The sequence below is a fragment of the Ambystoma mexicanum genome, chromosome 12 (genome assembly GCF_040938575.1).
Source record: "Ambystoma mexicanum isolate Mex_15411 chromosome 12, UKY_AmexF1_1, whole genome shotgun sequence".
Taxonomy (NCBI): domain Eukaryota; kingdom Metazoa; phylum Chordata; class Amphibia; order Caudata; family Ambystomatidae; genus Ambystoma; species Ambystoma mexicanum.
Window position 1 is genome coordinate 633,955,579 of NC_090936.1, and position 17,657 is coordinate 633,973,235.

At 43.4% G+C, this 17,657-nt stretch overlaps 1 protein-coding gene across 3 annotated transcripts in view; it reads right to left on the minus strand.

The window, feature by feature from the left end:
- Positions 1-475: 475 nt before the first annotated feature.
- SLC13A1 (solute carrier family 13 member 1) overlaps positions 476-17,657 on the minus strand; it is a 657,301-nt gene continuing 640,119 nt past the window's right edge. For 2 of the 3 annotated variants that reach the window (XM_069629100.1, XM_069629099.1), the window contains 2 exons: positions 11,371-11,508; positions 476-2,451 (listed from right to left, as the gene is read on the minus strand). In XM_069629100.1, coding sequence (XP_069485201.1) covers positions 2,317-2,451; positions 11,371-11,508 — 273 coding nt within the window. In that variant the 3' untranslated portion in view covers positions 476-2,316. The remainder of the gene's footprint in view (positions 2,452-11,370; positions 11,509-17,657) is intronic. The other variant, XM_069629101.1, reaches the window with a different exon arrangement.

Genomic DNA, 17,657 nt, shown 5'->3' on the forward strand with positions numbered 1-17,657 from the left:
AACGAAGAAGGAAAGGTTGAGGTGAGCAGAGACATATTGAAAAGACAGGTAAGATAAGACACCAGAGAGGGATAAACCTCTGTGATGAGTGAGGAGGGAATAGGATCAGAAGGAGAAGCGGTAGGTCTGGCTCAGGCAAGTAAAGAAGAAATCTCAGAATTAGAAATCTGACAAAAGGATGAAATAACCGAAGTGGGAGAGGAGAGTGTAGAGGACAAGAGAACTGTAGAAGAGGGAACAATGGGCACTCAAAGCATGTCCACCTTAGAAGAAAAGTACAAAGCAAGATCAGAAGCGGTAAAAATAGAGTTGAGTAAATACTCAAGGGAAGGGGAGAAAGAATGTGAGATAATTATTGAAATAGACACCTGTGATGAGTAGATTGGGATTGTAGAAGTTCAGACTAATATGAACGTTTGGATGAAAGAAGAACGTCATTATATAGCGTGTTATAAAAGGAAAAAGACAAATGATCTGCAATTTAACGATTTATGGCATCCAATTTACTAAGAATCTGCTACGGCCTGAACTGTGTGTTGCAATATTTGCCAAATAAACATTCTCTCTGATCATGTAATCTTTTTGCTACAGTATGTCGTTGGCCTTTCTAGTTACAATGCTTTGCAAAGCGGCTCATAATATGCACTCATTATACATTCTTGTGATTAATGCTCAAGATTTACACTGAAACTTTATAACATTATTTACACACATGAATAATTCACATGATTTATGATTATGACTTGGGCTTATGAGATATCATCTTTAGCTATAGGTCTGCTTGTGCTTATGGATCAGGCTCTGTCTCACTTCTAGGATCATGGATGAAACCCTACCTAGCTAATCACTGGGATAGAAAAATACGCGGATATGAAATCTTTTCCTGTTTTAAGGCACTTTTTAAGCCACTGTTGCCTCTCCACTGCAAGTGCTTGTGTACTAAAATAGTACATGCTATCCTAGGTCAAAGTACACCAACAATCACAGACCTCGTTGCTCCCTCGCTAATTTGCTTCTGTAGATCCCCTGGGGCTTGTACTCTCCTATGAGTCTGTCCAAATTCTTCTGCATTGCGCCTACCAGTAAGTGCCTCCCAGGCGATACCTTCTAAACTGGTTTCCAATGTAATGTCCACTAAACCCTTTCCCCAGTTCCATCTCAGACAAAGTCACTTTATATATCTTCTAGTCCCCAAGGCAATCCATCTATTCTATCTACAAGGACTTACCCCCCCATTTAAATAGATCCTTGTCTGGGATCTATTTGAATTGGCAAAGTCTCCTAAGGTATCTTTGGTGTTATATTGTGACTTACTGGCAGAACGAGGAGACCCAAATAGCTGCCATTCCTCCAAACCCTTTAAAGGCTAAGCTTCCTTTGGCTTCAGTGTACAGTACGTTGACAGTATGTGTACTTAGAAGAGAAATGTATCATCATTACTGTACCGTTTGCCACCCCTGTTTCGCTTATTATCGTCACTCCTTTTTCCTGACTCTCTACCCCATTGAATAACTTTCTTCACCATACTTTTATTTCTGTTCCTTTCTCCTTGAGCACACCGGGTACAATAAACGCCAGGCGTGGTACGAGCCACAGCCCACATTTGCAATGCATCCATCTTTGCCAAGATCAAGTTGGGAGGTTCAGTTCTTATGCTTCTTATCACACCCTGATGTGTGCAGCACTTAGGTTTTCCTACTCCCTGGCACAGTCCATGAGTCCTTTCTTAGAGTTATTTCCCATTCTTGCTTGGGTAGACCACTAAGATATCCCATTTCAATCCAGAGATATCGTATATGAGATGAGCATTGACTTTGGAATTCAATAACTTTGGATTTCATTAGAAATAGAGGTTGGATCTATCATTACTTTTAACTTCAGGTTTCTTAACAGAGCAGACTGCATGGAGCACTGAGTCTGCTGGGACATAGCATTTACATTAGGGAATTAAAACATTCATCAAAGTGCTAAACAGATTCTTGAATATCTAAAGGTTTCCCACTGAGTCATAATTTTTCATGACCCCGACAAAAGGGTCAAGTTAACAGCCCGAAAAAAGGTGCATTAACAACTGTTGTTCTGCAACATATAAAACAATGGGTTACAACAGTTCCAGCCTGTACTGGACTGATAAGGGACATGTCCAGGCATGACTGCATTTGCAGTCTTTGCTCTGAGATGCATATTTGGCATAAACAGGATCAGCCCTGAATCCTATTCTTCAGGGGTTGCGCCGTTCTAATAGCTGTGACCACTGCACACTTTACAATTCTGCAAAATGTCCCATTTATCGCCGGCTGATAAGTCGCTTGACATCTAAGGTCCAGTCACATTTAGGGTAGGTGCCCATGATGGGTATGTCTGTAGATCAAACATAGGTACTGCCCACGTTGTTACAGCCAGCATAACTATGGCAATTCCAATTATATTGATCCCCAATCCTGCTTTCACCTGAAAAAGAAAAAAAGAAATGCAACTCAGTATTGATTGCAACACTTTTTAAATCGGAATATTATAAACTGTAAAGACACGGCAAAATGGCAATATTTGAGTGTGCTTCTGACAGTGTCCTATTCACCTCTCGCTTCCCAGATACACTTCTCCATTACTATGAGAGCCAGAGAACAGGAAGGCCACTCTGGAGCCTTTGAGGGAGAAACCTGCATGCCTGGGACACAGTCCTAATCCCCTTTCACTGTGCTTCCTAATGAAGCTCTAACTCACTGCCAGGCCCTGTTCCTTTTCACTGTAACGTCCCCATAGTCTCTTCCAATGTCACCCCCTTCACTTCCCTCTCCTTTATTCATACAAAGCTTATAGAGCCCTTTCCTCCAAACCGCTGCACAAATGAGAAGTGTGGTACAATCAAGTGTTTAGACGGAAAACAAACGTCCAATCCAAAGCGCAAAATTGAAGGTTACTGAAAAACACTGGGAGGAAACATAATGTAGAACATTTCATTTCAGTCACTTTTTAAACGGGGAAAGGGATATGAAGAGTGAGAGCCTTGCAAAGAAGAGGAGCAGGAAGTTGGTCAGAATGGAATCAAGAGGAAGCACAGGGAGGGGCAGGACAGAAAGAAGAAACTGAGATGCAGCGCGTAAGTCTTTAGTAGGCTATCCATAGAGATCAGGGAACACAAACAGAGAGGCACCAAAGCATGAACAGACTTAAAGACTAGACAAACAAATTGAAATTCAAAACGCTGCTGAATTGACAGCCATTGAATACAGGCCAAGTACGGAGAAATGCTAACTGACCAAGGTAGACAAAACAGAATATGAACTTCGGAGTACAGAATAGAACACAAGGAGAGAATAGCACATTTAAGGAGGCCAACATAAAGAGAGCAACAGTACTTTAAACAAGAGAGAATAATAGTTTGAAAAATAATTTTAGTGGAAGCAAAAGTCAATAGATGAAAGAAGTTTTTGATACTAAAGAGATGGAATAGGCAGGATTGAACAACCGAAGCCCTGTGCGACTGCAACTTGAAGAGTGAAACATGAACCTAAGATTACAAGACTGGAGGCCGACTAAGAGGTGATGTAGAGGAAAAGAAATAGTCAAAGGAGGAGAAATAGATGATTTAGCAGGAAAGAACAAGATTTCCTTTTTCTTAGTATTAGGCAAAGGAACTCAGAGAACATCCAGGACTCGACAGCGGAGAGGCAAGAAGAGAGCCATTGATGGATAGTGTTATTAAAATAGGAAAATGACAGAAAGATCTGAGTATCATTAGCATACATATTTACCTTGACCCAGAAATTAAAAATCAAAGAGGACAAAGAAGACATATGGTTAAAAAATAGAAGGGCACCTAGAACCAAACCCTGAGGGAAACCACAGAAAAAGCGATAAGGGAAGTAGAAGCTAAATCAGAGCAAAGATGTGTGGGAAAGGGTAAACTCAGATAGAGGACAAAAGGTGTCAAGAGAAGTGGAAATGGCAAGGTGAAACTTGTCCAGAGCAGAGTCAACGCCAGACGGGCCAGGATCACAAAAACTAGGTGAATAAGAGGAAATAGAATCAATAAAGGCACAGTTGTCAAGATTCTGAATGATGCAGCAACAAAAAGTAGAAGATGCACTAGAGTAAGCAGAAGAAAAAACATGGAGTAAAAGAAATACAGGAAAAGCAGGAAGTGATCAGCATAAGGGATAATATGAGTCTAAATTGAGACAGTGATTGTGCAATAAGGAGAGGTAAAAATCAGCAATTTAAGATTATTAGCAAGTGAAACAAAAATCAGAGGACAGGAGAAAGGATCAGAGAAGGGAACAAGGATATTTAAATCCCAAAGAACAATGAGCAGAGTAGCAAGAGTAGAGACAGCAAGCCGTAAAGTAGTGTTATAATCAAGACAACCTTGTTTTCGGAAATGATTCAGCCTTTATATATTGCAACAAAATGGAACGTAGAATCTCCTACTTGAACCTGGATGAATGGTTGGATCCTTTCCAATCGGTATAGGAGGTTTTCAGAATGAAGTGTGGAATATCAATCGGTTTCCCAGCGGACTATAGAAATCCCCCTGGAAACCCCTCCGGAGTCCAGTTTAAACACTTGGCTACCGGAGGGATATCAGGGAAACCCTCACGGGGGAAAAAACCCTGGGAAGAGCTGCTGGGGAGCGTTGTTTAACCGAGACGGGCAGGAAAGGACTGGAGATCCGTCTCAAATTTCTGATTTTTCCTTACTTGCTGTTTTGATGCTGAAGAGGTATTGAAAATAAAGACACAGGAATCAGCTTCAGAGTGGAAAGCGTAAAAGGACACAGCCAGGAGTACTAGTGTACCGAAAAGATCGAAAATTACCATTAGAATGTCTAGACAGAAACGTCTAGTATCAGGGAATGAAGAGTCCGTATGTTCTCAATACTGTTGAGGTAAACACAAGATTAGAAGGGATACAAGTTGAAGGAGAATAAGACAGAAAAAGAGGATGTGTCCCTTACGTGAAGGCATTCAACTGTCTGAGGTAAAGAACCGGCTTTTCGAATGTAGAGGACTGAGCTGTAATAACAAGTAAGATACTTAAACCGTGCAGAGTATAATGGATGCTGGCAAGAGAATGGAACTAGATGGAATGTCTACCTGCCAAGGGAACGTAAGACGAAACCGTGATAAGTCGTGCACAAGTAGGGCGTGTCTTGGAGATTTCGGTTTCAGATGCCTCGATCTGATTATTTGCTTAAGGCTGTAGGTAGACAGATGGAAGAACAGAAAACGGAGGTAAGGATGGATAAATGACTAAAAAGGAATGGAAAACAAGGATAGATCGTAAGCCAGGATTGCTAAACTCACTAAGCGTTTGGGTACTCCTATGAGAGTAGCAACGCACTGATCCTCAGGATCTCCCAGCTGATATACCGAAGAGGAAGTGACTTCCGGATCCTGTGTTGCTCGAAGAGGAGGAACAACTAGACCGTTGCTGGATCTTCTGTCACACCCCGGTGCGGCCATCTTGAAGTAGGTAAAAACGGGATGATTCGTCTTCACGATCATAACAGTATGCCCCCTTTTAGGTCCAGATCCTCCCGGCTAGTCTGGGTGTCTGTGATGGAATTGTTTTAAGAGGCGAGGAGCATGTACCACATCTTCAGGTTCCCAGGTACGGTCTGAGGGAGAATATCCCTTCCAATCAACCAAGTATCGTAGATGACCTCGGTGAATGCGAGAGTCACATATTCCTTTTACCTCGAACTCAGGTCCTGATGAGACCAAAATTGGAGGAGGGCGAGTGGTTACAGTTGGATGAAAAGAGCTTCGATTGTCTGGTTTCAATTGAGACACATGAAAGACAGGGTGAATACGCGACCAGGTGTTAGGGAGGATAAGTCTGAAGGCCGCACTGCCAATGGGAGTAGCCACCCGGAATGGACCGAAATACCTAGGTGAGAGCTTGGATGGAACAAGGTGTCTAGGAAGATACCGTGAGGATAATCACACCCAGTCTCCTGTTTTGATACTAGGTGCTGGGGTACGAGAGCGATCAGCAAACTTTTTCATTTTCTCCTGGGACTGCAACAAGGTGTTTTTTGCCATCTTGTGACCTTGCCGAATTTGATCCATTAAATGATCGACGTCAGGAAATTTGTATTCCGACCTTTTTAATGTAGGAAATGATGAAGGACTGAATTCATAGGAGCAAAAAAAAGGAGAGGTGTGAATGGCGGAGTGGTAAGAGTTGTTATAGGCGTACTCTGCCAATGGAAGTAGGTCTTTCCAGTTATCTTGAGCCGCAGAAATGTAATTTCTAAGGTATCCTTCCAGAGTCTGATTGAGTCGTTCTGTCTGCCCATTGGACTGGGGGTGGTAACCAGAACTGAGAGCTCGAGAAATCCCGAGATGCCGACAGATGTGTTTCCAGTAGAGAGATGTATATTGTGTCCCACGATCAGATATGATTGTTTCTGGCAAGCCATGTAATGAGAAAATGTGATTAATAAAGACTCGCGCCATCAAGGCCGCGGAAGGAACCCCAGCAAGGTGAATAAAGTGAGCCATTTTTGTGAATGAGTCTATCACCACCATGATAGTTGAACATCCTTTTGAAGGTGGAAGGTCAACGATGAAATCCGTTCAGATTATCTGCCAAGGACGGGAAGGTAGAGGCATCTTGACCAACAACCCTAACAGTGGTTTTCGTGGTGATTTATTTTGCAGGCAAACAGGACAGGACCCAATGTATTTCTTTATGTCCTCCCGTAGTGTGGGCCACCAGAACCAACGTGAAACCATTTCTAGTGTGAAAGTGATTCCACAATGTCCTGCCACCTTGGACTTGTGACACATATCCAAGACCTCCTTCTGAAGAAGGGTTGTAGGAATGAATGCCCGATTACCATAAAAATAACATCCATCTTCCTTGACCAATGCTGGTTGTGTACATAGTGGTGATTCAGACCCAGATGTTCCTACTGATTTGGATTGAGTCCTCAGTCGAGATAAAAAATCATGAACGATATGTAAACCTAAAGCCCTTCTGGGAAAAATTGGTTCTGATCTAAAGGAATCATCGGGAAGTCTTTCCTTGCGGGATAGAGCATCAGCGATAAGGTTATCCTTCCCAGGTATGAAAGTGAAAGTAATTCTGAATGGAGAGAAGAAATGAGCCCACCGTGCCTGGCGGCTGTTACACGTCTGGGCGTACTGTAGAATACGAAGATTGTGATGGTCTGTTCGTACTTCAACTGGGTACTTAGCTCCAAGTAACAGATGACGCCACTCTTCAAAAGCCCGTTTGATGGCTAACAATTCCATCTCTAACACAGTATAATTTAGTTCAGCAGGTGCCAATGTCTTTGATAAGTATGCCACGGGATGTTCTTGCTGGTAATCATCAGTTTGAAGAAGAACAGCTCCTAAAGCATATTGTGATGCATCAGTCTCCATGACAAATTGACGATTTTGATCAGGTGTAAGCAGGATAGGAGCTGATGTGAATAGATCTTTGACCCTTCTAAAGACTTGGTCAGTCTCCTCAGACCAAGAAAAAGCCATACCTTTTTTTAAAAGGTTAGTCATAGGTTGGGTCAGGCTAGAAAACCCCGGGATAAACCGCCGGTAAAAATTGGCGAAGCCAATAAACCGCTGGATATCTTTCCCAGAGGTAGAAACGGGCCAATCCTGTATAGCAGAAATTTTGTCAGGATCCATAGCTATACCCTTGGAAGATAGAACGTAACCTAGGTAGGTGACCTGGGGTTGGTGAAAAGAGCATTTCTCCAATTTACAAAAAAGGTGATTCTGATGAAGACGACGGAGAACCTCTTCCACATGGCTGACGTGATCCTGTAAGGAGTAGGAGAAGATCAAAATATCATCCAGATATACTATTACGTTATGTAAGAGTAAATCAGCGAAGAGGTGGTCCATAAAACGCTGAAATATGGCTGGAGCGTTTGAGAGTCCAAAAGGCATAACCCGGTATTGGTAGTGACCAAATGGCGTCCGGAATGCCGTCTTCCATTCGTCTCCTGCTTTTATTCTTATCAGATGATATGCTCCCTTGAGGTCCAATTTGGTGTATATATTAGCCCCCTTAACTGCCTCCAGGATATCTGGTATAAGGGGCATTGGATATTTATCCGGTATGGTGATTTTATTGAGGCCCCGGAAATCTATGCAGGGGTGAAGTTCAGTTGAGTTTCGTTTGGATACAAAGAACAGGGAAGCGGCTGCAGGTGATGTAGATTCGGTGATTAAACCATTCATAAGGTTTACCCTGAGATATTCACGCAGCACATCCTTTTCAGAATTAGACAGAATATACATTCGGCCAAATGGTAGTGGCTGGTCAGGTATCAGCTCGATTGCACAATCGTCCCGCCTATGGGGTGGTAACTGGGAGTATTCTGAGGAGGAAAATACATCTTGGTATTGATGATAAATGTTGGGAAGGCCTGTGATTAGGTTGAGTGTTGTAACCCCCTGAGCTCTTGGAGAGGCAGAATCAGTATCTAACTGAACCTTCTGTTGACTCTTTATGCAGTGTTTTAGACAAAATTCAGACCCCAAAAAGAAGGACCCTGCTGTCCAGTTGATGAAGGGGTTATATTTCCTGAGCCATGGTAGGCCCAAGATAATCGGGTGATGGGCTGCTCGGATGATGTCTAAAACTATAATTTCTTGGTGGGCCGAGATAGACATCAGTATGGGACCGGTGTGGTCGGTGATGGGTCCTGAGATCAAAGGACTCCCATCCACACTTTCCACGGGAATGGATTCTGTCTTGCAAGACCGTGGAATACCGTGAGAAGAAGCCCAGTGATTGTCAATGAAATTCCCGGCGGCACCACAGTCAATAAGAACCGGAATATCTTGTAGGATTTGATCCCCAAAGGCTAGAGATACCTTAAGCACCACCATGGTATTATCCGAGGGATTAGTACACGTAGAGGAGTGGATAATTTGTGAGGAACCTTGCTCTATCTTAGGGTCCCGAACCGTGGTTCCCCTTACGGCCGGGCGCTGGCGTTTCCCGATCTCCTTGGTGGTGTAATTGGGCACTCCTGTACGGTGTGGGTATTGGAACCACAATACATGCATAGACCAAGAGATCTCCTTTGATTCCGTTCTTCGGGAGAAAGGGGACTCCTGGCCGTGGTACCCAGTTGCATAGGTTCCTCAGCAGGAGGAACCCTTGGAGAGGAAAGAAGGCTAGAACTAGAGGAAAAACGAGGCAATCGTCCTTTCCTTCTTTCACACATGCGTTCCTTCATCCGATAGTCAATTTGAAGGACCAAAGCGATGAACTCAGTCAGAGATGTAGGGCGTGGGACCCTGGATACTTCATCCTTTAATTCTTCTGACAACCCTCTCCTAAAGATCGTTACCTGAGCGTTGTCAGACCAGGTAGTTTCACTGGCCATCTGTTTAAACTTGGTTATATAGGCCAGTATGTCTAAATTCCCCTGCTTCAAGTCCAGTAAGTGTTCCTGGGAAGCCGCTCGGATTTCTTGTCGGCCAAACATCGTACGTATACTATTACAAAAAGCTGTATAAGAGTCTAATATGGGATTATTGCTGGTAATTAGAGGTGTAGCCCAGGCTAATGCTGGACCAGTCATTGGGATACCATGTAACCCACGCGGTCCCTATCAGTATGAAAAAAGGCATTTTTGAATGCAAATTGTACGGTACAGGAATCTAAAAATTCCTTCACCTTGTGTGGATTCCCATCGAATTGTCCTCCTGGAAGGGGTCCTGGAGGGACCTCAGAACAGTGAGGAATACGAGAAGCAGCAACATGTTGTGCTACTTGCTGAGCTACCTGCTGTGCAGTCTGTTCTGCCGTCTGCTGTTGATTTTGCCTTAGGGCAGCATTCTCCTGCTGGAGTTGCTGAACCTCAGTGGTTAAGGATTGAACAGCGGCAATTAACTGTTGGATCTGCTGTTGTTGTTGGGGATCCATTTAGAGGGATTCCTCGGCTCTTTGCTGCAATAACTAAAGGCAGTAGCTTCTGAACTTTTCGGGCAGGCGTTGCTAACTGTTATAATCAAGACAACCTTGTTTTCGGAAATGATTCAACCTTTACATATTACAACAAAATGGAACGTAGAATCTCCTACCTGAACCTGGATGAATGGTTGGATCCTTTCCAATCGGGTATAGGAGGTTTTCAGAATGAAGTGTGGAATATCAATCGGTTTCCCAGCAGACTATAGAAATCCCCCTGGAAACCCCTCCGGAGCCCAGTTTAAACACTTGGCTACCGGAGGCATATCAGGGAAACCCTCACGGGGGAAAAAACCCTGGGAAGAGCTGCTGGGGAGCGTTGTTTAACCGAGACGGGCAGGAAAGGACTGGAGATCCATCTCGAATTTCTGATGTTTCCTTACTTGCTGTTTTGATGCTGAAGAGGTATTGAAAATAAAGACACAGGAATCAGCTTCAGAGTGGAAAGAGTAAACGGACACAGCCAGGAGTACTAGTGTACCGAAAAGATCGAAAATTACCATAAGAATGTCTAGACAGAAACGTCTAGTATCAGGGAATGAAGAGTCCGTATGTTCTCAATACTGTTGAGGTAAACACAAGATTAGAAGGGATACAGGTTGAAGGAGAATAAGACAGAAAAAGAGGATATGTCCCTTACGTGAAGGCATTCAACTGTCTGAGGTAAAGAACGGGCTTTTCGAATGTAGAGGACTGAGCTGTAATAACAAGTAAGATACTTAAACCGTGCAGAGTATAATGGATGCTGGCAAGAGAATGGAACTAGATGGAATGTCTACCTGCCAAGGGAACGTAAGAATAAACCGTGATCAGTCGTGCACAAGGAGGGCGTGTCTGTCTTGGAGATTTCGGTTTCAGATGCCTCAATCTGATTATTTGCTGAAGGCTGTAGGTAGACAGATGGAAGAACAGAAAACGGAGGTAAGGATGGATAAATGACTAAAAAGGAATGGAAAACAAGGATAGATCGTAAGCCAGGATCGCTAAACTCACTAAGCGTTTGGGTACTCCTATGAGAGTAGCAACGCACTGATCCTCAGGATCTCCCGGCTGATATACCGAAGAGGAAGTGACTTCCGGATCCTGCGTTGCTCGAAGAGGAGGAACAACTAGACCGTTGCTGGATCTTCTGTCACACCCCGGTGTGGCCATCTTGAAGTAGGTAAAAACGGGATGATTCGTCTTCACGATCATATCAAGTAGTCATAGAGCTGGTACGATGGTAGAAAGGGCCGAATAGGGACCCTCCGATTATCGTTTCTCCTCTTTCCCTACATACATGCTCTAAATTGACATGAAGGTGGTATTAAGTGCTGAACAAGCAACTTACACAAACACACATATCTACACAGGTACATTTTCGACAATAAGCAATAGCTCTTTGATTGCAGAATGTGGGTCACTCACCATGTCAATAACTTGTAAATGACCATAGGCAAATACAATTGCATTCGGTGGATTTGCCACAGGCAGAAGGAACGCAAAGGAAGTTGATATGGTGGTGGGTATCAGAATGTATAGAGGGTTCACGTGAATGGCCTCTGCCTGCAACAAAATGGAGAGAAAGACAGACATATCAGCAAGTACACCCTATGCAGTAAACTCTTAGGCCTGCTACCGTCATGCAGCCCGCACCAATAGTATGCTTATGCAGATTTAAACCATTCTACCATTTTCTAATGTTATTTTTATTTGTTATAGTTGCTTTGGGAAGAATTCTATTGCTATTATTACTCAGGGACGTCATTTCACCAAAATACCAGGCATAGCGGAAATGATATTACACATCTGATGACATCACACGAAGTGATGTTACATGGCTTTTGACCCGGGTGGCATCTGTTCCTATTTACCCGTCGTGATATCACCAGAAGTGGCTTGTAGGTGTAAAAAAAGTACATAAACATACATTCTTAAAATACCAAAATACCAATAACTTAAATAAATACAATACAATAAAATACCAATACAGTATCCCAAAATCCAATAGCTGCAAGTCACCAACAGTGCACAGGAGCATTAATGCTTTAATTAATTATACTCATTTTTGTATTCATATTGCACATATTTGCATACAATTATCATTCCAATCAAAGTTGGTACTCATTTATCAACCATGGAAGATGTAAAGGCATCATGAGGCAGACAAAGACAACAGGTTCAACTTTGGTACACAAAGTTTTATTAACTTTAAAATACAGGATGCACTAAGGCCTAACTTTCCTTATACTAAGGTGGGATTTCCCTACCTAAAGAAAACCAAGCATAGTCTGTGTCAGGAAGTCCAAGCAAATGGCTGTCTGTGTCCAAAACCTGTCCTTGCCCTCACGTCTAACTGTATACAATATGTAGGGATGTCAGCAACAAAATAAATTGTGTTCAAATTACATTTCAGAGCATCTTCTCGGCTTGTAATCAGCTTCCCTTCCCCAAGTTCAAAATAGTTCAAAAGACATAGGGGTTCCCTTCCCCAAGAGTTCAAATCTTCCAGCTTTTCACAACAACACAATTCCTTGGGACACTTCCCAGCTTTTATGAGATTGTTCCTTTTCACTAGTTCACATAGGCAGTTCAGTCTCTTGACTTAAAGACAGATAAGAGGTTACTGTGAAACATAAGCTTCTTTATTGGTACTTCAATTGCTCTTCCATACTGAGGTGCACTCGGTCTAGGTGCAGTGGTCAGACCACACAGTGCATCCCATAACAGGTCACGCAACCAAAGTCTCTTTCTTGGCTGCTTCTCCACCAACACTATGCCACTGTTTCAACTTGACAATGATGCTTGCTTTATTCACCTGTATCCCACTCTCCTGACACTGTTTTGTGACTTGTTTGGCCACTATACATTTGTTACACTTTCGTGCATTCTCCTGGCTCTTGCCTATGCTTGGTTCCCATGACATACAGTTCCTTGGATTCTTTTGGCTGTTACCGATGCTAGGTTTACAATATATTGAAGTTCTTTGTATCATGCAGATTTCGTCAACTTTCAGTCAGTCTGCTCAATATTCAAGAATGCCCAAAACTTGCTTTCATTCCGTTCAATATTCAAAAGTATTTATTTTGGCTTTCACTTCATTCAGCATTGAAAAGTACTTGTAATTACTTTCACTTCGTTCGGTATTCAAAAGTACTTTGACTGACTTTCATTTCATTCTGCATTCAAAAGTACTTGCAATGAATTTCACTTTGTTTGGTATTTAAAGAAAAGTTTGTTTCTGTGTACATCAATGTTCATTATTTGCTTTTCATTTTCACCTGCCGGACCGGTTTTCCCCCTTCTTGGTACACTCACTGGTTGGAGCTTACAAGGTCCTCCGCCGTCAAGAGTTTCTTCTTCCCGTGTGATACCTCATTTTTTCTCCCAGCTGCTTCTCGTGGCTCCGCTCACCCAGCGAGGCTCCAACGGCAGCTCAAAACTCTTGCGACCACTTTGCTCGGTCCTACCGGCCTCCCTCTTGCTGTCTGCCACCAGCATCCAGCGTCCTTCAGGGTCTCTTCATGCTGCATAAACTCTTGCATCCTTAAACGGGTCTCGAGTGCTCCGCTTGCTTCACCACCGATCCGGAGAGGTCAGCATACACCCAGCAGTCCGTAGACCTCTTTCCACAGCTGAATTAATTTCCAAAAGGATGTCAGCTTTTAAAGTTCCTGCCACCATAATGAGTCCAGAAAAAATAGACGGCTAACTATTGGATCCATAGTTCTGCCTTACTCTTGCTATCCTCCTCATTGTCTCAGTACACAGATGGGGCTGGTACGTGTGTGTCTTCTTCCTCGTCTCAGTACACAGTTGGTTTTGGCATGTGTGGATATTGTCAAAATGAGGATGTGTCTGTCTCTCTAGTTGATCTCTTCCTCGTCACAGTATTGAACTGGTGTTTCTTTGGGAACACTTTAAGGTAGCAACAGGGAAATAGCTGACAATAGCCTACAAAGGCTTGAGGGATAGAGGGTTTGTTATGAAAAAGAAATGAGGGATACTATGTCTCACTATGGATGTGTCCTCTCCCCACTCGCAAAGTCTACTCCACCCACATGATCCTCCCTCGCATATCCATCCCCAGGTTCAGAATCCAAGAGCGATGGCCTTTCCCTGGCCACCCGAGAGGCGGTCAAAGGGGGAAAAGAAGGGAGGATGTCGTCAGGTTCCTCACAAAGAACGAAAGGCTGAGTTGGCCTTGCCGGAATTTGACCTGTGACCGGCAGATCACACAGATCGCAGTAGTGAGTGCTCAACCCGCTGAGCTATCTTACTGCTTTGCTATTAAAAATGCAATGTCACAATAAGAAAACAGGTCAAAACTGACTGCACAATGTAGGCCAGACATGTAATACACTTACCTTTGCTGTAGCCTTGATGATGCACAGTGGAAAATGCTATGCCACATTTATACATACCTAGACAGACCACGTAGTAACACTTAGCATGCTTACTTTGCATACATGCCCAGAAAAATATGCAATGTCACAGTAAGGAAAGGCTAGACTGGCTGTACCCAAATGCCAGTCTAATCAGGTAATTAATCTTATCATGATTGCTCTACGTGAGGCGTCATAAATGAAAGTCGGACACAAAGTTGCCATGTTTTTGGTTAAAGTTTTTTATTAGCATAAAATTGATCAGGAAAATGTCTCTTTGACCATGATCTAAGAGGAACTCCTGGGGCCTCATTACGACTTTGGAGGCAGCCATACCCTTAATAAGGGAATGGGTAAGAACCGGGCCGGATTCCCTGAATGGGGAAATACCGGGCCATTCTGAGTATGGAGGGCCCGGTATTTCCTCCTTCAGGGAACCCGGCCCGGTTCTTACCCATTCCCATTCGAGCCCCCATAGGGCTCAATGGGAATGGGGAGGGAGCTAACAATGGGCCCATTACAAGCGGGCCCGTTGTTAGCTCCCTGGTTCCCTCGCATGACCCGCAAAGCAGAGCAGGTCCCGCGAGGGAACCTCATAATATTGCGGAATGGGTTTAACGGTGCCAGCACCATTAGCGGCGCCGTTAAACCCATTCCGCAATAGTTATAATGAGGCACCTGACCTAAAAGCAAAAACTAAGGATCTATCTGTGTCAGGATGTCAAACTCAAAACTGTCCTTGTGTCCAAATATTTTATCCTGACATGAACACTACAAACCAAATTATAGGGTGAAAAGGGAAAATATCTTTAACTTGGTGACTGCAAAAAGAGTTCATAAAGGAAGAATAGAACAGCTCCAACATAAAAGTTCACCAAGGTAAAAGAACCTTGGTTCCAGAAGGTGATCACCTTCCCCTGGGTTCTTCAACACTATGCCAACGATTCTTGGTCTGACAGTTCTTTGTGCCTTTCTCAGTCCACAACAATCCTGTTAGTTACAAAGCCACTTAGTCTTGTAGTTCCTTCTTTCAAATGTTCCTTATTCTAAAATGTCCTTCTTTTGTTCAACAAACACTGTTCTTTCTTGGGACTTCCTGTATATTTGCAACTGCCTGATTTACTCACCTGCTGTACTTCTTACATTCATAGGTAACAGTTTCTCTTTTACGTCCACGTCGTTCTGGGTTCCTCCCATATCTATCTTCTTAATGACTCTGTTTCTGTGGCTTTTAAGTTTACAAATCTTGTTTGGCTCGGTCGCTGAAATGTCACTTGGTCCCCACTTTGCTTGGGTTGACTCACCGGCTCTGTGTGGTATCTTTGGTCCCTTTCGCGCTTACGCAGAAAAGTTGTTCTGCCTGCTTTCTGCCCTGGACTGCTTTCCGGTGGTTCCGGTTCCACTCGCAGCTCCACTTCAGCAATGCCTGCTTTCCTTCAGGTCCTGGTAGGTGAAACGTTGCTTTCTCCATATGCCGACCACCCAGAAATCTTCCCACGGTTCCCAGGATAACTGTGTAGAGAAGAAGCCAAGTACCCCCACCTCAACCATCTCACCCATATTGTCTATATGTTCGAACCAGAGTGTGAGACACGTGAAGTACCAGTGAAAATATCAATACCGAGGAGACTCCTGGAAGTAAGGTTCCCATTGAGAAAGCCATACCTGCCTACACAACAGTATGATGGCCATTTGAATGAGATTCCAGTAGAACCAGAGCAAATGTCTGGAAGAGAAGAATGGTGACGTCACACACAAGAAGCCGGATTGACGTACATAGAAGAGATGCAGAGGAAAGAGAATGAAGATATTCTATGAGGCATCAAGAGAGTATCCAAAGATAAGTGACATCTTGGGATCAAGATGAAGAGGCTTATGCTACAGAAACAATGAAGATATCAAGTCATTTTACATGTGTACATATGCAAAGAAACGCAAGCAGATGAAGTATTCTTGAGGCTAGATAAGTAGTGAATAGATTGCGGGATGCGTCAATGTATGCATATATAGGAGCAAGTACAGAATGGATGATTCCACTATGTTTTATAGCAGTGAAAGACCAGAGAAGGAAGGCCTTTCCAGTGTGTCACCGTTGAAAAAGCAATTGAAGAGGATCTCAGAAAGGCGAGGCTGGGTGAGTCCCAAAAAGCCAAAGTCTTATCGGACTGGGATGAACAGACAATAGTTACAATCGTGGGAAAGAACAAAACTCTTATTCAAAAGGCATGGACAAAAACAAGGAAGACATCAGAGGTCTATTAAAAAATAGTATTTTAAATACACCAGAGCTCAAATTTGTGGTCTTCAGTCACGTGGAAGGATGAAGTTGGACAAACATGATGAACCACACCTACGCATGGAGGCAGAGTATGCTTTCACTCCCCTGAATTCTCCCGAGCAAAGAACATTTCCAAGGACAAGTTCAAAGCCTTAATTAACAACAGGCCACTGATGTGATGATAGATGATATGCTAATTGGTGGGAAGCTATGGTTATGACCAGCTCACCTGCACCTGGAAGTCTAGCCTGCGTGCTGCTAATAAAGTACTGACGAATGTAAGAGTGCCAACCAATTGTAGGGGGCCATGTAATTAAGGGCCCTATAGTTTGTGTAACCAATGGGACTTTGTGTATTAAGTGACGTGCATAGTGACCTGTTTGAGGGAATGGCTTAGTTGCTCCACCTGATGTTAAGGAGCCTATCATTTTCTTAGACTAATCTGGAACATATACGTAGATGTTCCCTTAGACCCAATCACTCTCTTCAATAGGATTTTGTAGTTTGCAACATAGGATGACGTTAGTGAATACGTAGGTTAATGTTATCAAGCACAGGTTTTTACTATAAGTATGATGTTTTTTATGAAAATCGTTGAGACCGTGCTATGAGACATCCGTTGATGTCCGTTGTACTCCCTGTTTTAGATAATTGACATTAAAACAGTCAACCTTTTGCCAACTACCAGAGTCGTTTCGATTATTGATGTTTGAGTAACTTCTGCATCCTCATTCATCGCATAGTATTGCTACCTCATCTTAAAGGGCTGGGTCCAGTCCCCCAGTTCAACTGCGGCACATCATGCACGTGCAACGGTCCTCTGCATCCCTGCTGGCGAGCCCTATGGCTCCCCCACACCGGTCTGTGCTCCCAGTGTCCACACACCTCTCAGAGTAGTACAACGACTTCTCCCAAACAGCAGCTTCCTTCAGTTGTATTTCGATCTTTAAATGTCCCGCATACAGGTGTATTCTGAAAACAACTACCATGCTCATTGAGCTTGTGCTTCCTTTTTCTCTGCATCGGTCCTGTCTTCCTCCTGGTCCCAGTAC